Here is a 22,207-nt window from a genome sequence, read left to right as displayed (position 1 = left end):
TTTCTGTGGTACCTGGAGTAAAGAACATAAGAAGCCTGCAATCAGGTGAGGAACCAGTCCGAATCTGCCTTCTACAGTGAGAGATATCTTACAAGCTCTCAAACAGGATACCTGAAGATAGCATTCAATGCCGCACAAAGTGGATGGCCGATCAAAGTGAATGCCCATGCCAGCTCCAATCTCAAAATGGCTGCGGTGACCTCCAGTGGTAGTCTCATGAAACTGCCTCTAGAGATTGCAGCAGCCATGTTCCCAGCAGAGAGGACAAAGGCAGGAGTGGCTGGGATCACTCCTGTCCTGATTACTCACTAGACCACCAGGAGATGGACAGTAGGCCTGGTGGGGGGGAGTTTGTTCTGTGCACGGGGAGGGAGGGAATGGAGACTCATTCCATGCAGGGGCCAGGCATAATAAGGTAGTAGATGATGGCAAATAAAGATATGTACAGTCCATCCAGTATGCCCAACAAGATAAACTCATTACATATGGTATGTGATATTTCATATGTGTACCTGATTTTGATTTGTCCATGCCATTTTTGTTGCTTTTCTTTGAACTGCTTCAAGTCTTTTTATATCCTTAGCAAGATACAGCCTCCAAAACTGAACACAGTAGTCCAAGTGGAGGAGTATCCTAGTGGTTAGGGTGGTGGACTTTGGTCCTGGGGAACTGAGTTGATTCCCACTTCAGGCACAGGCAGCTCCTTGTGTCTCTGGGCAAGTCACTTAACCCTCCATTGCCCCATGTAAGCCGCATTGAGCCTGCCATGAGTGGGAAAAGCGCAGGGTACAAATGTAACAAAAATAAAATAGATACTATTGGAGATTCTACATGGAATATTGCTATTCCACTAGCAATATTCCATGTAGAAGGCTGCGCAGGCTTCTGTTTCTGTGAGTTTGACGTCCTGCACGATCGGCAAGGGCCGACTTCTAGTGGAATAGCAACATTCCATGTAGAATCTCAAATAGTAGCAACAGTGGAGGTGTAGCCTAGTGGTTAGGATGGTGGATTTTGGCCCTGGGGAGCTGAGTTCAATTCCCACTTCAAGCACAGGCAGCTCCTTGTGACTCTGGGCAAGTCATTTAACCCTCCACTGTCCCATGTAAGCTGCATTTAGCCAAAAGTGTGGGGTACAAATGTAACAAAAAAAAGTGAGGCCTCACCAATGACTTGTACAGGGGCATCAACACCTCATTTCTTCTCCTGGTTATACTCCTAGCATCCTTCTGGCCATGGCCACTGCCTTGTCGCACTGTTTCGTCACCTTGAGCTCCTCGGACACCATCACCCCCAGGTCCCTCTCCTGAGCCGAGTTCACCAATCTTTCCCCTCCTATCCGGTACACCTCCTTTGGATTTCTGCACCCCCAAGTGCATCACTCTACACTTCTTGGCATTGCATTTTAATTATTCATACATTGAACACCCCAAATTCATAACAATACAAACCTGTTGCATAAAAACTATTAAAAAAAATAGATTGTATGCAATTGTTTTGATATGAATTTGGGGTGTTCTATGTATGATTGAATATTAATGAATACCTGAAGAAATTATTTATAAGGCCAGAATTATTATTTACTAAATTTTAATTGCCAGACCCTTGACCATTCTTCCAACATTTGGAGAGCTCTTCTCTTAGTTTCTACTCCCTCCAAGGGTATCCATTCTATTGGCTATCTTCGCAGACTTTTCCTTGTAACCCTTCAGCAAGGTCTCTCGCAAATATATTAAACGGAATCGGCCCCAGCACCGACCCCTGAGCCATGCCTTAGCAGCCAGTTTTGGTTTCGGCTTCGGCCGGAACCGAACAGCAGGTTTTGGCTGCAGATTCAGTTTCGACCATAACCAAAGAAACACGTTTTAGTTGCCCTCTGTTTCATGTTTAATCAGAACTTTTCTATACCATCTTTTCTGACGAGCAGGGCAAAGCAGTTTGTAAATAATAAATAACAATAATAAACTCCATAAAACGAGAGAACAGAAACGTTCAAGAAGATTCATACACACACTGTGCATGGTCTCAAACCCAGTCCAGGAACACTACCAACAAAAAGCCAAGCCAAAAACTGTGCTTTCAAAGCAGTTTTAAGTGAATATTCTTTTCCAAAGAAACTGGAAGAAAATTTCCATAGGCTGGGAGCGAGAAGATAAAAAGCTGTCTGAAGCTGAGCTTAAGCTGGAGAGGGAAGTCGTTGCTAGAGAATGTGGTAAAGGCGGTTAGCTTTGCGGGGTTTTAAAAAGGTCTAGACGGCTTCCTAAAGGAAAAGTCCATAGACCATTATTAAAATGGACTGGGGAAAATCCACTGCTTATTTCTGGGATAAGCAGCTTAAATGTTTTGTAATTTTTTGGATATTGCCAGGTATTTGTGACCTGGATTGGCCATGGTTGGAAACAGGATGCTGGGCTTGATGGACCTTTGGTGTGTCCCAGTATGGCACTACTTATGTATTTATGTACGATCTTCATTTGAGGATCAAAGTGCATGGCCAGGAACATGCAACAGAGTCAGGGTAGACAAATAATGAGGCAAGCCTTCATATAACCCCTACGGGATAACGTCAAGATCTTAAACTGATACCGAAAACAGACAGGCCACCAATGCACACGAATAAGAAGAGGCATTGCATGGTCAAATTTACTGGCCTTACAAAGCACCCCGGCTGCTGTATTCTGCAGCAATCGTAACGACTTGAGCTGACAGCGCACAAAACCTGCAAACACACCTTACAGTAATCCAACCAAGTCATAAGCAACACATGTAAGGTCAGTAACATAGTAAATGACGGCAGATAAAGACTGAACGGTCCATCCAGTCTGCCCAACAAGATAAACTCATTTTATATGGTATGTGATACTTTATATGTATACCCGAGTTTGATTTGTCCCTGCCTTTCTCAGGGCATAGATCGTAAAAATCCGCCCAGCACTGTTCCTGTACTAAAAGTTCTGAAGCTCACTCGAACCCCCTTAAAATTTACACTCCAGTCCATCCATATCTATTCAGCCATGATCAGGGCGCAGACCGTAGAAGTCCACCCAGCACTGGTTTTACTCTCAATCTCCGCTAAGATTCCGTAGATCCATTCCTTCTAAACAGGATTCATTCGTGTTTATCTGACTTCCTCACACACTGAAACCAGCCAAGGATCAAAAAAACCTGCTTGTGTTAACCACTGAAACATAAGTTTAAAACAAATCTGAATCAAAACTAACATCCAGATTTTTACAAGCACTGGAGAATCTCACAGAACTGGTACAATTGCAAGAGACCAAAGATGGCCAGTCAACACCAATCGGTACTGCTTCAACCAATCAATTATCTTTGGCAAGCAATGTTGCAATGGCGATAGACTAGGGTCTGATGATGAAGAAGTACAAAGAACCAACAAAATGTTGTCTGCTTATTTTCAAAGAACTTGAGACTTACAAAGGTCGAAGGGTTAGGGTATAGACATGCAGTTGGGGATGTAGCTCAGTGGTAGAGCGCGTGCTTCGCATGTACGAGGTCCCGGGTTCAATCCCCGGCATCTCCACAAATTTTAGTCTTGATGAAAATACTCCTCAATGGGTTAATAAAAGTATTGAGGCACCTCACATCTCACACCTTCCCTTGCGACAAAAATGAATGATTTAACAAGAATGTACCAAGCCATTGAAGAAACGCTACAAAATTAACCAATGGTGTCAGGTCAAAGGCAATGCTGTGATCCACTGCCCCCCCCCCCCCCAATCCAGAACTGACCCAATGTCCTCTGAGCTCCCACCAACAGTGCCTCAGCATAGGCTAGAGATTCGGAACCAGTGTGGACACCTGTGAGTTTCTGGAAAGAAGGAATTTCTCCTGAGACCCATCTTTGTGCCCCTTTCCCTTCCATCTCCCTATCCCACTTCCCCTTCCCTCACCTCCCTTTTCCAATCTTTCTGCCCCATCCTCCTTTCCTTCCCACGTCCCTGTCTCACATCCCCTTCCCTCCCCTTCTCTCTGCCCGTCTTACTCCCCATGACCGTGCTCTGGCTCTGCTACAACCTTCCGGTCACTGTTGAGTTGATACTGGGATCTGGATATTTTTTAGTATGGGGATGTGGAAAAAAAAGTGGTCTTGGTCTGGCTCTGTCCTCGGTTTTGTTTTGGGTTTTTTTTTGGGGGGGGGGGGTGGAGAGAGAGAGAGATAGAACTGGAAAACTGCAAATACAATTTTTGGGGAGAGATGTCTGTCCAAGTCTGTCTACTTCCACATGATATGTAGTCCAACGTAACAAACTTGTCAGAAAGAGAAGGAATGAACCCTTCTCTCCTTTCCACTTTTTCCTCTCATGTCCCCGTTTTCTTCATCTCCCTTAACAGTCAATTCTTTCTCCTGCTCCGATTCTCCACTTTTTCTGCTCCTCTCCCCGCCACTCTCCACGTCTCTGTCTCCCCCCCCCCCCTTGCTCTCTCTTTCTCCTCCTCCAATGCTGACCAGTGGTGATAGCCAGTGCAGTCTCTTAGTAATAAAGAGACCCAAAAGTGCCAGGGACTCACCTGTCCAGCTCTGTCCCCCTCGGACTGCATCTGTACCTCTCCCTGAGTCTACTTGCCCAAACCTCCCTCCCTACTGTACTGTGTTCAAGAGCAGGGAGGGAAGAGAAAGGAACAAGTTTAATCATAGGTTGTTTGAGTTTTTCCTGTTAAACTGTAATATCCAACACTTCCAGAACAAGACGGGCTGCTCCCTTTCTCCCCTCCCTGTTCAATGAAATATTATTCCTCTTTTCTTAGAGATTTGAAAGCATGTGGATATGGTGTGGCAATAGAATTAGAGATGAACTGAGAGTCAATTGGTCTCTTCAGTTCTAATCCCCTGCTGTTACTAGCTCCCAGGGGATACATTTTGTTCTGCTGTACCTTGGTTCTAATCCCCTGCTCTGTTACTAGCTTCCAGGGGACACACTTTGTACTGCTGTACCTCAGTTCTAGTCCCCTGCTCTGTTACCAGCCCCCAGGGGACACAATTTGTTCTGCTGTACCTCAGTTCTAATCCCTGCTCTGGTACCAGCCCCCAGGGGACACACTTGCACAGCTGTAACTCAGTTCTAGTCCCCTGCTCTGTTACCAGCCCCCAGGGGACACACTTTGTTCTGCTGTACCTCAGTTCTAATCCCCTGCTCTGTTACCAGCCCCCAGGGGACACATTTGTACTGCTGTTCCTCAGTTCTAATCCTCTGTTCTGTTACTAGCTTCCAGGGGACACTTTGTACTGCTGTACCTCAGTTCTAGTCCCCTGCTCTGTTACCAGCCCCCAGGGGACACATTTTGTACTGCTGTACCTCAGTTCTAATCCTCTGCTCTGTTACTAGCTTCCAGGGGACACACTTTGTACTGCTGTACCTCAGTTCTAATCCCCTGCTCTGCTAATAGTTCCCACGGGACACAGTTTGTACTGAATTTTGCCCTCTCTTCCCACCTCCCTCTTGGCAGCCTTGTTCTCAATAAGCTTGTTGCTTCCAGGTCTTTTTTTTTCCTATTTTGGTCTGACTCCCTAGATCTCCTTAAAAAAAAAAAAAGCTTTGTTCCAATATTCTTGTTTCTGTGGAGTGCTGTGACAAGATAAAAGGTGTATACTTTCTTCTAAGGGACCTTTTGCAAAGGTTGAAAAACTATATGGCTCTACATGAAACAACTCCTTTGGATTCTGTAACATGTTAAATGATGACTTAGAAACATGATGGCTGATAAGGGCCAAATAGCCCATTCAGTCTGCCCTTCCTCAGTAACCACTAGCTCCTCCTTTTCCTAAGGGACCCCACATGCCTGTCCCACGCTTCCTTAAATTCTGACACAGTCTTCGTCTCCATGACCTCCACTGGGAGGCCATTCCACGCATCCACCACCCTTTCCGTGAAAGTGTTTCATAGGTTCCTCCAGTGGCGTAGCCAAGGGTGGGCTTGGATGGGCCCAGGCCCACCCACTTTGGGCTCAGGCCCACCCAGTAGCAGCACACCTATGATGTGGCTTGCAGGGATTCCCAAGTCCCACCAGTTGAAAACTCCCAACAACTGTCCCTCCTGCATACCTTTTAAATAGCAGATTTTCACCGGCAGTGAGCAGCAACTAATACATACTACTCACACCAGCCCCACAGCCTTCCCTCTGACGTATTCCTGCCTATGCGGAAACAGGAAGTTGTGTCAATGGAAGGCTATGGGGCCAAAATGAGTGTATTAGTTGCTCACTGCTGGTGAAAATCTGCTATTTAAAAGATATGCAGGAGAGGGGGGATGTTTGAGAGCCCATATAGCATGCAGGTGAGAGAAGGAGAGACCCAATCACTTTGGGAGGGGCGGGATTCTTCTGCCCACCCATCTTGGGCCCAGGCCCACCCAAAATTGGGTTGTCTAGCTACGCCATTGTGTTCCTCCTAAGCATATTTTCTCTCAACGTCTTCCTATGCCCTCTCATTCCAGGGTTTTCCTCCATTTGAAAAAGGCTCATCTCCTGTACATTGATGCCTCTGCGGTATTTAAACATCTCTATCATATCCCTCTCTCCTTTCTCTTTCCAGCGTATACATGAGAAGAGACGGCTGAGGGGAGACATGATAGAGGTATATAAAATAATCAGTGGAGTGGAACAGGTGGATGATACCGAAAACAGACAGGCCACCAATGCACACGAATAAGAAGAGGCATTGCATGGTCAAATTTACTGGCCTTACAAAGCACCCCGGCTGCTGTATTCTGCAGCAATCGTAACGACTTGAGCTGACAGCGCACAAAACCCGCAAACACACCTTACAGTAATCCAACCAAGTCATAAGCAACACATGTAAGGTCAGAACATGGTAAATGACGGCAGATAAAGACATGAATGGTCCATCCAGTCTGCCCACCAAGATAAACTCATTTTACATGGTATGTAATTAATACTTTATATGTGTACCCGAGTTTGATTTGTCCCTGCCTTTCTCAGGGCATAGATCGTAAAAGTCCGCCCAGCACTGTTCCTGTACTAAAAGTTCTGAAGCTCACTCGAACCCCCTTAAAATTTACACTCCAGTCCATCCATATCTATTCAGCCATGATCAGGGCGCAGACCGTAGAAGTCCGCCCAGCACTGGTTTTACCTCCAATTACTGGTGTTGCCACTTGCCACCCAATCTCCGCTAAGATTCCGTAGATCCATTCCTTCTAAACAGGATTCATTTGTGTTTATCTGACTTCCTCACACACTGAAACCAGCCAAGGATCAAAAAAACCTGCTTGTGTTAACCACTGAAACATAAGTTTAAAACAAATCTGAATCAAAACTAACATCCAGATCTTTACAAGCACTGGAGAATCTCACAGAACTGGTACAATTGCAAGAGACCAAGATGGCCAGTCAACACCAATCGGTACTGCTTCAACCAATCAATTATCTTTGGCAAGCAATGTTGCAATGGCGATAGACTAGGGTCTGATGATGAAGAAGTACAAAGAACCAACAAAATGTTGTCTGCTTATTTCAAGAACTGAGACTTACAAAGGTCGAAGGGTTAGGGTATAGACATGCAGTTGGGGATGTAGCTCAGGGGTAGAGCGCGTGCTTCGCATGTACGAGGTCCCGGGTTCAATCCCCGGCATCTCCACAATCGTATTTTAGTCTTGATGAAAATACTCCTCAATGGGTTAATAAAAGCATTGAACAAGACCCTTGAGGCACCTCACACCTTCCCTTACGACAGAAACAACAAGAATGTACCAAGCCATTGAAGAAACGCTACAAAATTAACCAGTGGTCCGTCAGGTCAAATGCAGAAGCTAGCTCCAAAGCCATGCTGTGATCCACTGCTCCCCAAATCAGAACTGACCCAATGTCCTCTGAGCTCCCACCAACAGTGCCTCAGCATAGGCTAGAGATTCGGAACCAGTGTGGACACCTGTGAGTTTCCGGAAAGAAGGAATTTCGCCTGAGTCCCATCTCTGTGCCCCTTTCCTCCTTTCCCTTCCACTCCCTATCCCATTCCCCCCCTCACCTCCCTTTTCCAATCTCTCTGCCCCTATCCTACCTTGTTTCCATCTCCCCCATCCCATTTCCCCTTCCCTCACCTCCCTTTTCCAATCTTTCTGCCCCCATCCTCCTTTCCTTCCCACCTCCCGGTCTCACATCCCCTTCCCTCCCCTTCTCTCTCTCTCTCTGCTCGTCTTTACTCCCCATGACCGTGCTCTGGCTCTGCTACAACCTCTCCGGTCACTGTTGAGTTGATACTGGGATCTGGATATTTTTTAGTATGGGGAAGTGGAAAAAAAAGTGGTCTTGGTCTGGCTCTGTCCTCGGTTTTGGGTTTGTTTTTTTTTTTTTGGGGGGGGGGGTGGAGAGAGAGAGAGAGAGAGAACTGGAAAACTGCAAGTACAATGTTTGGGGAACGATGTCTGTCCAATTCTGTCTACTTCCACATTATATGTAGTCCAACGTAACAAACTTGTCAGAAAGAGAAGGAATGAATCCTTCTCTCCTTTCCACATTTTCCTCTCATGTCCCCGTTTTCTTCATCTCCCTTAACAGTCAATTCTTTCTCCTGCTCCGATTCTCCCACTTTTTCTGCTCCTCTCCCCGCCACTCTCCACGTCTCTGTCTCCCCCCCCCCCCTTGCTCTCTCTTTCTCCTCCTCCAATGCTGACCAGGGTGATAGCCAGTGCAGTCTCTTAGTAATAAAGAGACCCAAAAGTGCCAGGGACTCACCTGTCCAGCTCTGTCCCCTCGGACTGCATCTGTACCTCTCCCTGAGTCTACTTGCCCAAACCTCCCTCCCTACTGTACTGTGTTCAAGAGCAGGGAGGGAAGAGAAAGGAACAAGTTTAATCATAGGTTGTTTGAGTTTTTCCTGTTAAACTGTAATATCCAACACTTCCAGAACAAGACGGGCTGCCTCCCTTTCTCCCCTCCCTGTTCAATGAAATATTATTCCTCTTTCTTAGAGATTTGAAAGCATGTGGATATGGTGTGGCAATAGAATTAGAGATGAACTGAGAGTCAATTGGTCTCTTCAGTTCTAATCCCCTGCTGTTACTAGCTCCCAGGGGATACATTTTGTTCTGCTCTACCTCGGTTCTAATCCCCTGCTCTGTTACTAGCTTCCAGGGACACACTTTGTACTGCTGTACCTCAGTTCTAGTCCCCTGCTCTGTTACCAGCCCCCAGGGGACACACTTTGTTCTGCTGTACCTCAGTTCTAATCCCCTGCTCTGGTACCAGCCCCCAGGGGACACATTTTGTACTGCTGTACCTCAGTTCTAATCCTCTGCTCTGTACTAGCTTCCAGGGGACACACTTTGTACTGCTGTACCTCAGTTCTAGTCCCCTGCTCTGTTACCAGCCCCCAGGGGACACACTTTGTTCTGCTGTACCTCAGTTCTAATCCCCTGCTCTGTTACCAGCCCCCAGGGGACACATTTTGTACTGCTGTACCTCAGTTCTAATCCCCTGCTCTGTTACCAGCCCCAGGGGACACACTTTGTTCTGCTGTACCTCAGTTCTAGTCCCCTGCTCTGTTACCAGCCCCCAGGGGACACACTTTGTTCTGCTGTACCTCAGTTCCAATCCCTGCTCTGTTACTAGCTTCCAGGGACACACTTTGTACTGCTGTACCTCAGTTCTAGTCCCCTGCTCTGTTACCAGCCCCAGGGGACACACTTTGTACTGCTGTACCTCAGTTCCAATCCCCTGCTCTGTTACTAGCTTCCAGGGGACACACTTTGTACTGCTGTACCTCAGTTCTAATCCTCTGCTCTGCTAATAGTTCCCACGGGACACAGTTTGTACTGAATTTTGCCCTCCTTCCCACCTCCCTCTTGGCAGCCTTGTTCTCAATAAGCTTGTTGCTTCCAGGTCTTTTTTTTTCCTATTTTGGTCTGACTCCCTAGATCTCCTTAAAAAAAAAAAAAAGCTTTGTTCCAATATTCTTGTTTCTGTGGAGTGCTGTGACAAGATAAAAGGTGTATACTTTCTTCTAAGGGACCTTTTGCAAAGGTTGAAAACTATATGGCTCTACATGAAACAACTCCTTTGGATTCTGTAACATGTTAAATGATGACTTAGAAACATGATGGCAGATAAGGGCCAAATAGCCCATCCAGTCCCTCAGTAACCACTAGCTCCTCCTTTTCCTAAGGGACCCCACATGCCTGTCCCACGCTTCCTTAAATTCTGACACAGTCTTCGTCTCCACGATCTCCACTGGGAGGCCATTCCACGCATCCACCACCCTTTCCGTGAAAGTGTTTTCCTAAGTTCCTCCTAAGCATGTTTTCTCTCAACTTCTTCCTTTGCCCTGTCATTCCAGGGTTTTCCTCCATTTGAAAAAGGCTCATCTCCTGTACATTGATGCCTCTGCGGTATTTAAACAGCTCTATCATATCCCCTCTCTCCTTTCTCTCTTCCAGCCTATACATGAGAAGAGACGGCTGAGGGGAGACATGATAGAGGTATAAAATAACAAGTGGAGTGGAACAGATGGATGTGAAGTGTCTGTTCACACTTTCCAAAAATACTAGGACTAGGGGCATGCGATGAAACTACAGTGTAGTAAATTTAAAACAAATCAGAGAAAATTTTTCTTCACCCAACACATAATTAAACTCTGGAATTCGTTGCTGGAGAACGTGGTGAAGGTGGTTAGCTTAGCAGAGTTTAAAAAGGGATTAGACGGTTTCCTAAAGGACAAGTCCATAAACCACTACTAAATGGACTTGGGAAAAATCCACAATTCCAGGAATAACATGTATAGAATGTTTGTACATTTGGGAAGCTCGCCTGGTGCCCTTGACCTGGATTGGCCGCTGTGGACAGGATGCTGGGCTCGATGGACCCTTTGTCTTTTCCCAGTGTGGCATTACTTATGTTGAGGTTCATAAGCCTGTCCCCATATGATTTATGACAGAATCCGCTTACCAATTTTGTAGTCACCCTCTGGACTGGCTCCATCCTGTTTATATCTTCTCCATAAGTGCGGTCCCCAGAATTGTACGCAGTATCACCTTTTGGTCATTCTTATGCAGCCAAGCATCCTTCTGGCTTTGACCATCTTTTCTACCTGTTTGGCCTCCTTAAGGGCATCAGACACAATCACCCCCAAGTCCCGCTGTTTGAGGTGGTGGAAATGAAAACGGTAACAGAATTCAAACATGCGTGGGATAAACATAAAGGAATCCTGTTCAGAAGGAATGGATCCTAAGGAGCTTAGCCGAGATTGGGTGGTAGAGCCAGTGGCGGGAGGCAGGGATAGTGCTGGGCAGACTTACACGGTCTGTGCCCTGAAAAGGACAGGTACAAATCAAGGTAAGGTATACACAAAAAGTAGCACATATGAGTTTATCTTGTAGGGCAGACTGGATGGACCATACAGGTCTTTTTCTGCCATCATTTACTATGTTACACAGAAGCACTTCTCCCCAGATATTGTACCTTGCCCTTAGATTCTTATAACCCAAGTGCATGGCCTTCTTAGCGTTAAATTTTCATTGCCAGTTATCGGACCATTCTTCAAGTTTTGCCAGATCTTTCCTCATGTTGTCCACAACCTCTGCGCTGTCCGCCCTATTACAGAGTTTGGTATCATCCACAAAGAGACAAACCTTACCAGACAGCCCTTCTGCAATATCGCTTGCAAAGATGTTAAAAAGAGCCGGCCCAAGGACCGGCCCCTGCAGTACACCACTGATAGCATCCTTTTCCTCAGCGCAATCTCCGTTTACTACTACCCTCTGTCTCCTCCCATTTACATAAGGTCCATCAAGCCCAGCATCCTGTTTCCAACAGTGGCCAATCCAGGTCACAAATACCTGGCAAGATCCCGAAAAAGTTCAATACATTTTATGCTGCTTATCCCAGAAATAAGCAGTGAATTTTCCCCAAGTCCTTTTAGTAACAGTCTATGGACTTTTCCTTTAGGAAGCCATCCAGACCTTTTTTTTAAACCCCGCTAAGCTAACCGCCTTTACCACATTCTCTGGCAACAAATTCCAGAGTTTGAGTGAAGAAACATTTTCTCTGATTCGTATTAAATTTACTGCTTTGTAGCTTCATTGCGTGCCCCCTAGTCCTAACCAGTTTCTAACCCAGTCAGTCACTTTAGGTCCCATCGCGAGGGCACTCAGTTTATTAATCAGACAAATAAAGAAATCACTTTATCCTGTAGGGTAGCTAAGGTTGCACCTGCCACTGTGCATGTTACCTGCTCTCCCCCTTATTTTTTGTAAGGATTGTGCTTGCTGCTCCCTCTCCCATATATATTTTTTAAAATTTTGTGTGTCATTCATTTCGATTTAGTCCATACCTTTTTCAGAGGTAGATGAAGGTGAGTTACACTTTGTACTAAGGCAAGGAGGAGTGACCAGCTCATGATCACAAGGAACAGTAGTGTGATTTGAATTAAGCTTCCCTGGTTGTTAGACTGGTGCTCTACTCCTCCACTCTACTTGTGCTTTGAGGGACATACTCTCTGCCCTTTTATTCCATCCTCTTACAGAGCTGCCAAATTACCCATTTCAGGAGGGAGACTTGTTGGCCAGTCCTGGATTCCTGCCAACCTCATTCTGGTGCATTATGGGACCTGCAGCACTGATTCCAGTGGATAGAACCATGGACTACGAATGCTACACTGCTTTGGGAGGGAACTTTAAAACCAGGACCCGCTGGCAGCTCTGCTCTTGCCCTAGGGTTCCCAAACCTGGTCCTGGAGGCACCCTAGCCAGTCAGGTTTTCAGGATATCCACAATGAATATTCATGAGAGATTTGCACACCAAGCCTGTAGGGATCATCTGTATTTGTCCCATGCCTTTTTGAATACTGTTTTTTTTTTGTCTCCACCAATTCCTTTGGAATAAATAGTCCTACCAACTTACCAGCACTGGTTTACATCCCAGAGCAGTGTGGGATCTGTAGATCCTGATTCTACCCAGGTCCTATCATGTACCACATTCGGGGTGTCAGAAATCCAGGACTGGCCAAAATGTCCGTATTGCAACTTAGTAAGTTATCAGTACAGAGATGCCAACTTACCCAGTTCCAGGCAGGAGATTTTTTTCGGTCCTGGATTTCTGACCACCCCATCCAGGTGCATGATGGGACTCGCAGCACTGATTTCAGTGGGCAGGATCAGGCACTACAAATCCCACATCCCACACTGATTTAGGATGTAAGTTCAAAACCAGACAGTGGTGTTCCTAGGTCGGCTGCCACCCAGGGCGGATTGCCGCTGCGCACCCCCCCCCCCCCGGTGCAGCGGCATCCATCCCCCCAGGGTGCAGCACGACACCCCCCCCCCAGTGCAATGACACCCCCTCTGGCGCAATGACCCCCCCCCCGGTGCATCCCCCACCGGGTGCATTCTTAGCTGCAGAGAGCAGCCGCACGACTGTCGGCTCCACTGGCTCCCTTTGCCCCGGAACAGGAAGTAACCTGTTCCGGGGCAGAGGGAGCAGGGAACCAGCGGAGCCGACAGGCGCGCGGCTGCTCTCTGCACCCCTCCAGCAGCGTGCACCCGGGCCGGACCGCCCCCACCGCCCTTACTACGCCACTGAAACCAGAACAGTCCAAAAAGTCTCCAGCCCAGAACTGGGTAACTTGGAATCTCTGCCAGGAAATGTATTATGTTTTTGTTTTTTTAAGAGTGAGCCAAAAAAGAGTCAGATATTTGATGATTTCAACCACACTTTTAATAAGTTTTATGTAGCTTTTCATATAGATACTAGTGGTGGTTTTTTTTTTTAAGCCTAGGGTATACACCTTACATTTTTGATGCAACCTACATAACAATGTAAGCTCTCTTGAGCAGGGACTGTCCTTCCCCATGTTTAAACTTGTACAGCGCTGCGTAACCCTGGCAGCGCTATAGAAATGCTAAGTAGTAGTAGTAGTAAATTATGTCATGTTGTTGCCTATAGCTGTCAAAAGAGAACACCAATAATGGCTTTCAGTCAGATTTAGCAGGACTTAAATAAGCTTTTGGCAGCAGGAAAAAGATATTTTTTTCAGAAATTCGGATGCACAACTGTTTGATTTGCTACTTTTCAGAGCTCAGGGGACTGGAAATCACCCCAGTGTCTTGCAGGCAGGTTCTAGAGGGAGTGTTTCATTACCCGAGCCAAGTGGGAATTGGTTCCAGGTGTTGGGAAGGGGAGGGGAGTATAAAGGATCCTGAGAAGGGTTCATTCTCTATGTGCTGGGGGGTATAGAATCAGGATGGGGCAGAGAGTGAGGCTGGGATTTGGGCTGCTGGTGGGTTGGTTGCTGACCTGATCAGCGCTAGTTCCTTGGGCTCTCTACAGAGGGACTCGTTAGCAGGAACCCTATCCGGCAGTGATCTCTCTGAACCCAGATCTCATGTGCACGTTCCTTGGATCCGTCTTAGTGGGCCCCGGGATGTGACGATGCACCCCATCACAGTTCAGTGTAAAGAGGCTAAGATATTAGTGACAGTAAGGAGGGATCTGTTTGGTACAGGGCGCTTGATCAAAGCTACAGATCTCAGCCTGGGTCCAGCTTCCTGTAAGCCCACAAGTTCTGGGGCAGGAGAAACCGTCACCTTTGAGGTTGGACTCCATGAGTGTGGCAGCATCTTACAGGTAAGATCTTCTTATTGGCTTATGTAGAAATATTAAGTGGTGAACTTAAGTGTATGGGGCTATAGTGAGCTTGAAATGGATTGAGGGAATAAATCTTGCTACTGTCTTGCCCTCCTAGTTACATTGCTGGCAGGTTTAAGTGCCAATAAAAGTTGGGGGTGGGTGTGTAACTGCTTTTTCATCTGATATGGGTTTCTGGCTGGAGCTCTGGAGCTGTAATGGAATATTGCAAATAAGTTCATCTACCTGGTGTCCCGAGACTGGCTTTTAAGGCCACATCTCCCCTATCTATAGGAGTGAACCCCAGTTTCCTGTGTAGCTTTCCCTGTATTCTGCAGCGCATTTGACCTCCTCATGCAGTCTTAACTCTGGCCCAGCAGTAATCTGAACAACTTTAGTCCCTGTTGTTGAATTTCTTTCCCACCCATTCCTAAAGTGCAGCACTCTTTATCTGTATTTTTTTTTCCTCCTGTTGCCCCACACCTGACCAATGTTTAAAGCAATACAGCTGGAAGTACTGCATTTGTGCTACTTAATGAGTTGGGTGAAGTAATCAAAATGATTGAATGTGTTTGGCCCAGTGGTCTAAGGTGCCAGTTAAGCATGGGGTCTTCTGGTCTCCAAGTGGTGGTGTGGGTTCAAATCCCACTTCTGTCAGGCTGAACTTTTCATATGAATGTCTGTCTTTAGGAACCTTTGGTCTTTCCCAGTATGGCAATACTTTTATGTACTTATAGACCATTATTGAATGGGCTTGGGGAAAATCCACTATTTCTGGGATAAGCAGTATAAAATGTTTTGTACTTTTTTTTTTTTTTTTGGGGGGGGGGGGGTCTTGCCAGTTATATTGTGACCTGGATTTTCCACTGTTGGAAACAGGATGCTGGGTTTGATGGACCTTTGGTCTTTCCCAGTATGGCAATACTTATGAATGCCCCTGCTAATTGCTGCAGGAGACCCCAGATTAGGTTGGAGCAAATCTTAAGATCTGCTCGTCAAATGTAGCCTTTGGTCTGGCAGAGGCTGCTGTTGAGTTGTCCAGCACAGAGCACCAGACCCACAATTAGGAAAACAGTTCAAAATACCACTGCTGCTTCGTGGTCAAGTTGCTCAACCCTGTGTTGCCTCGGGTACAAACCTAAGGAATGGGGAAATACCTACTGCAGTTGTGTAGCCAAGGGTGGGCCCAGGCCCACCCAGTAGCAGCACACCTATGATGTGGCTGGCAGGAATTCTTCCCAAGTCCCACCAGCCGAAAACTCCCAACAACTGTCCCTCCTTCATATCTTGTAAATAGCAGATCTTCGCCTGCAGCAAGCAGTGACTGATACGTGTTGTGGGGCCAACATGAGCAGTGTGTATTAGTGCTGCTGCTGCTGCCGGTGAAAATCTGCTATTTAAAAGGTATGGGGGGGGGGGGGGTGTTTGAGAGACCATATGGTATGCAGACAAGAGAGGGAAAGACCAAATCACTTGTGGGACAAGGCAGAGTTCTTCTGCCCACCCAAAATTGGGTGTCTGGCTACGCCCCTGACCTACTGCACATGAATGACTCGTGTGTGTGAGAAATTCAAAACAAATCTGCAACATCTCTCTCCAAGTTCATGCTCCTGGTAGCCATCAGCACACCTAACATTAAGGTCTTCATTTTGTCCCAGGAGGAGTAACCTTGAGTTTAATATCCCCCAAGCATTTTGAAATTCTGGCTCCGATAACAGATTTCAGTGTGTTGGTCCACTAATTTAGACAGCAGAACTGCTTAGTATACCTGATTCTAGCCAGGGGGTTAAAATAAATCAACACTATGGTGTTTATATTCTGCAAGGACCAGTTTCTCTCAAGACTGTAGATTGATCTTTTATGAAGAAAGGTGCTGATTGAAGAGTAGGAAGAATTAATCTGCTTTCAAGTTGGTGGTTGCTCTTAATAGTGGCATATAGTGACACCTAGTGGTGATGTTACATATTGCATGCTCATTCCAGTTAGCTCTCCAAACTGGAACTGGCACCATGAGCACCCATCTACAAAGGGATTTCCCCCTTTGGTTTAGACCTTCTGGGATTCCTTCCAATTATGAACACAGAATCAAGCCAGTAGTCTCTTCACCAGGCTATTTAGGATGAACAGGGGTAGCCGTCTCTGGCCACGATGTGCACCCTTCACAGGCATGGGTCCCCTGCTACCGGGAACTATGAAGTCCATAGTGCAGAGCTGAGCACTAGATGGCAGCATTCTTGATTGTGCTGGATCTTGTAGTGTTCAGAACTGGGTAAGACTGCTCCTTGCAGCTTAAGGGTTCAAAGCACCCAGTATCTCTCATGTATCATGACTTGTGGAGGAAGGGAGGATCTTTAAGACTTAACACTTACAATGGCATCACTATGGTATACCATGTAACAAAAGCACAGTAGTAAATTTGAAAACAAATTGGAGAAAATTCTTCACTCAATGTGTAATTAAACTCTGGGATTTGTTGCCAGAGAATGTGGTAAAAGCAGTTAGTTTAAAAAGGTTTCAATAGTTTCCTAAAGTCCATAAGACATTATTAAAATGACTTGGGGGGGGGGGGGGGGGAGAAATCCACTGCTTATTTCTAAGATAAGCAGCATGCAATTAATTGTACTGTTTTGGGATTTTGCCAGGTAGTTGTGACCTGGATTGGCCACTTTGGAAACGGGATGCCAGGCTTGATGGACCTTTGGTCTGCCCCAGTATGAGAATACTTAAGCTCTGGAACTTGCCAGAGGATGTAGTAATGGCAGTTAAGCATATCTGGTTTTAAAAAGTTTGGGACGGTTCCTGGAGGAAAAGTCCATAGTCTGCTATTGAGACAGACAAGGGGAAGCAACTGCTTGCCCAGGGATTTGGGTTTCTGCCAGGTTAGCCACCGTTGGGAACAGGATAATGGGCTAGATGGCCCATTGGTCTGACCCAGTATGGCTACTCATGTTCTTAAGGTTGATCATGACTTATTGTCATGTAAACACAACTTTTTACTTTTTTTAGGCATGTAGAAGGAATTAGTAGCCACTTGGTGGTAAGATCTAAAAACACTTGCTCTTATGAAGCCATGTGTATCATGAGTTTGAGTAAAGCATGGATTGTGTACTTAACATGCACTCCAAGTGTGTACAAGATGCAAGTGCTTACATGTACTAGCAAAGGTACAAAATGCATGGACTTAAGTCATGTAGGTATGACTTGTGTGTCTTCACATGGCATCTAACTTAACAGATCTATGCATACAATACACCATTTACTTAATGTGCTTGATGGTACCTTGATGACTTGCGATTCATTGTTTTCACTGCAGCTGCTGTTGGTCACTCTAGTTGACTACCACATATAGCTAATAATCTGGTTCTGACCATGCATTGGGTCTTCATGCTGCTCATTTGCTAATGGGCTTGGTGAAACATGGCGTTAGTGTTGGGATGCTCTTGATAACAGGCTGAACACGAGAAGGAAGCAGTTACAGAATAATCCAAGGATGAGGGAAGCTCATGGTACTAGATGTCCTCCAACCTGGTTGAGCAGAGGAAACTGTCAAATTTTTGGTAGATTTCAGCAGAAATAAGTGAAACGGCACATTCTGTACCAGGAACAAGCAAAGGTATTTTGGGTAGATGGTCAAGAATCACTTAAACCTGCTGCTGATGAACAGATGCTGACAGTTCTTAAAATTTCTAAGATTTTGCAGCATAATCGAATACTATGTCCACGATGGTAATGTTGGTGCTATCTCTATTTTTGCAGTTCTATGCTGCACCTAAGGTAGTTTCTCTTCAACACTTGGGCATAACATTTCTAGTGTTTCAAGCCTGTGGATACAAAAACATCCACTAAATAGGAAGCAACTTCAAAGACAATGGATGGCCAAGCCTGGTCTACAATGGTGTTTCCCAAGTCCAGTCCTGAATACCCCTTGCCAGTCAGGTTTTCAGGATATCCACAATGAATATGCATGAAAGACTTGCATATAATGGAGGAAGAGTATGTAAACCAAGTTTGCGCATATTCATTGTGGCTTGTGGCCATCTTGAAAACCTGACTGGCAAGGGATATTCAGGACTGGACTTGAGGGAAGCATTGGTCTCTAGAAAGTCCTTGCTCAGTCATTGAGGGCTGCAAACGGACCAGGTTTTCAGGATATCCCTAATGAAAAATGCTTGCCAACTACATCCATTGTATGCGGATCTTGGGCCTATTAGGGATATCCTGAAAACCTGGTCTGTCTCCAGCACTTGAACCTGGATAAGCCTGTTCTGAGCTAAATATTATTATAGGACCCTTCAAGCTAGAAATGCAGCATCCCAGGGCCTACTAATCTGGGAGCGCTTGAAGTGCTGGGAATGAACTGAGTCTTTGTTATAACTACAAAATGTGTACACACGGCTAACATGTCTCCATTTGCACGGGTTTCCTTAAACTAGAGCTTACTTTCAGGGGGTAGATGGTCTCAGGAATAGAGGAGTTAAGCTTTAACTGATCTGCCATAAGTACCTGGCTAGCCTTTAGTGCCACTAACATCCTTTATGTATGGGCAGGATAGCTACAAATGGTGAACTGTTAACAATACCCTTGTGCTGTAGGGGAGGTGATGATAAAACAAGTTTCTCTTAATCTTTCCAGATGACACAGGACTTGTTGACATACAGTACACACCTGTCCTACAAGCCAAAGCCTTCAGATAGCCAAGTTATTGTCAGGAGCAATCCAGCTGTGGTTCCTATTCACTGTACTTATCCAAGGTGAGGAAACGAGCCATTAATGTTCCATCCTCTTGTCATGGCTACTAAACACATGACTGACTTCAACCCTGGGTTTTCTTCCTTTTGTAGAACTGGCAATGTCAGCAGTAAGGCCATCAAGCCTACATGGGCACCTTTCAGCTCTACAATCTCTACAGAAGAAAGGCTGGCCTTCACCTTGCGTCTGATGAACGGTTAGTAAGGAAGTAGATACTGATTTTTTTTTTTGCAGGCAGTTTCCTGCTCGTGCTCATCTTCAGATCTGAACTTGTAGATGACTGGAGTGCTGAGAGAACTTCCACTGTGTTCTACCTGGGTGAAGAACTCCACATTGAGGCTTCAGTCAATGCTGGAGACCACATACCTATGACCATCCTTGTTGACAACTGTGTGGCTACAGTATCTCCAGACAAGGATTCCAACCCCAGATACAACATTGTTGACTTCTATGGGTAAGACCCTGCACCATGTCATGAACGTTTGTAAAAATGCTCCCAACTATATACCAGTTAGCAATGGCTATTATGTTCTTAGATGCCTGGTGGATGGAAAGCAGGAGGACTCTTTCTCTGCCTTCAGGTCCCCACGGATGCAGTCTGAGAAGATCCAGTTCACGGTTGATGCCTTCAGATTTGCTGGAGATACAAAGTCTTTGGTAAGACTGTAGTAAATTCATCCATATGGAAAACTTTAATTTGCATTAAGTAAAAGCACAAAGTTAGACATTCACTAGCAGCAGGGGATTTAAATTGGGTATGCATATTACTCCTGGAGAAAGTCTATTGTCCTTAATGCAACTGGGATAAGGGCAAAACAAACTGTGACCTCAGATACAGAATTCCCCAAGCACCCTCTCCCCAAATGAGACCTTGGCTTACTCCATCAGAATACAGCTGCTCTGGATTTGCCAACTGGACTGCTACAAGAGCAATATCTTGGCTGTTACCTGAACATATTGATATTCCTTTACTTGAATCCCCTGCAATGGAGTAGATTTCGAGGCCTATCTAGCTACAAGGTAGCATGGCCAATGCAACTAGTTCTGGTCACCCAGTCTAAGGGACCTATACACACTACACAATACAGGATCCTTCCAAGGAGTAAGCCCAACTATATAACTTCACAGAACCAGCCAGTTGAAAAAACACTGGACTGACTACTTGGGCAAGTTGGAAGGGATCCCTCCATCTTAAATACCAAGGCTTCATAAACAGGTCTAGACTCGTCATGCTTCCAGAACATCAATACTGGATATCCTGAACTGGCTACAATGGGTTATAGGAACAGCAGCAAAGTATCAGGGGCTTGGAGGACATACTAAGAGCAGAGGGCATAACCTCTTTAACTGGCCCATTAGAAAAGGTACAAAAACTGCAAAAGTTGCATCTATCAAAAGTCCTGGTTTCCAAGTTGGACTTTGATACTTGCAGAAGTGTGGTCATTAAAGTGACATGCTAGACAATGTATACTGGCCCCTTTCAAACTCTATGGTATAGACCCTCCCTTGCCTATGCAAAGACTGCTGTAAACACTACCTCTACCTACAATAGCCCCACACCTGGCAACTAACAACCTGAACAGGCATTAGTGCCCACAAAAAAGGCTTTGAAATCTAGGTATCTGCTTGGTTCATCCACACAACTTATAGCTTTCTCCACTTGTTTGGTGCTTAAACTGAAAAGGTGGGAGCAGTATTGCCATAGAATAGACATCTTGCTAGTCATATCTGTAACATAGTAGATGACTGCAGAAAGACCTGCACTGTCCATCCAGTCTGCCCAACAAGATAAACTCATATGTGCTACTTTTTGTGTATACCTTACTTGATTTTTACCTGTCCTTTTCAGGGCACAGACCGTATAAGTCTGCCCAGCACTATCTCCACCTCCCACCACCGGTTCTGGTTTTTTCTGCATCTACCTACAGCTTTTCATCTTTTCCTCACTCTGGCCCTCACATTCTCCTTTCTCTTATTCCCCAGTCTTCACTAGCTTTTCCTCTCACATTGCCATTCAGCATCTCCCTCTATCTGTAACCTAGGTATTGCTATGATCTCTCCTCCCCCCCCCCCCCCCCCCCCCCCCAAAAAAAAAAAAGCTCTGAATATCTGCAGTACTGTTAAGGACTTTAACTTCACATTCTTTTTCAGATCTACATTACCTGTAGCTTGAGGGCTGTTGCAATTGATCAGGCCCCAGATCCATTACACAAGGCTTGCTCGTTCAGCAAAGTCAACAGCGTGTGAGTAACTAAAAGTTAAGCCCTAAGCAGGTGGCCAGAGCTTTTTAAAATAGTCAATGCCATTCTCGTCTCTTTCTAGCTGGTTTCCAGTAGAAGGTCCTCGTAATATCTGCAGCTGCTGTGATATTGAGAACTGTGGTAATCCTGAAGATCTAACCAGGAGGCTAAGACCTTTCTTTCCAGTTCCTAGAAGGGTTGGAAGAGCAGCACCATCGGCCTCTGGTAGGTGTCATAACCTAAGTACCCCCTTGTCTGTGCTTTAACAAGCACTAACTTATCTTGATAGCATGGACTATCGGCCCTGGCATAGAAACATTACATGCTCATGCAGTCCACTAAGTTGGAGACTTCTTGCCCTTGGAGCCTGGTTTAAGCAACATTCACCTCCTTAGCTGCCTTCACCTAACAAATACAAAGTGCAAATGACCTGGGTGGAAGATCTGGTACCTCTGTATCCTGGTTTGAGTAAAAGGCCTAAAATGTTACAACTTTGGTGCTGTTGGATCTGAAATTGTTTTATTTTAATTTGGCAGTGTGCAAGCTTAAAGCTGGACAAGACGAGGGAGGTTGTGGCGGGGCTTAAATAGCTATCAATGGAGGCTGTAACAGCACAGACAATGCAA

The 22,207-nt window shown here is 45.7% G+C and overlaps 1 protein-coding gene and 2 non-coding genes across 3 annotated transcripts; all 3 read left to right on the top strand.

Moving 5' to 3' along the window:
* The first annotated feature begins 3,469 nt into the window (after window positions 1-3,469).
* Window positions 3,470-3,541, top strand: TRNAA-CGC. Its single transcript has one exon. It is a non-coding gene; the product is annotated as a tRNA-Ala (tRNA).
* A 4,002-nt stretch (window positions 3,542-7,543) lies between these two features.
* On the top strand, window positions 7,544-7,615 carry TRNAA-CGC. Its single transcript has one exon. It is a non-coding gene; the product is annotated as a tRNA-Ala (tRNA).
* A 4,701-nt stretch (window positions 7,616-12,316) lies between these two features.
* Window positions 12,317-21,806, top strand: LOC115459648 (zona pellucida sperm-binding protein 3-like; the record flags this gene model as incomplete). Its single annotated transcript, XM_030189453.1, has 8 exons — window positions 12,317-12,322; window positions 14,203-14,592; window positions 19,225-19,343; window positions 19,434-19,537; window positions 19,618-19,795; window positions 19,878-19,998; window positions 21,493-21,584; window positions 21,664-21,806. Coding segments are annotated over exons 1-8 (1,153 nt in total), but the record flags the coding sequence as incomplete, so codon positions are not given.
* Window positions 21,807-22,207: the final 401 nt, after the last annotated feature.

The sequence above is a fragment of the Microcaecilia unicolor genome, unplaced genomic scaffold (genome assembly GCF_901765095.1).
Source record: "Microcaecilia unicolor unplaced genomic scaffold, aMicUni1.1, whole genome shotgun sequence".
NCBI classification, from domain to species: domain Eukaryota; kingdom Metazoa; phylum Chordata; class Amphibia; order Gymnophiona; family Siphonopidae; genus Microcaecilia; species Microcaecilia unicolor.
Note: the sequence above shows the minus strand (reverse complement) of the source record. Positions and strands in the feature narration are given on the sequence as shown.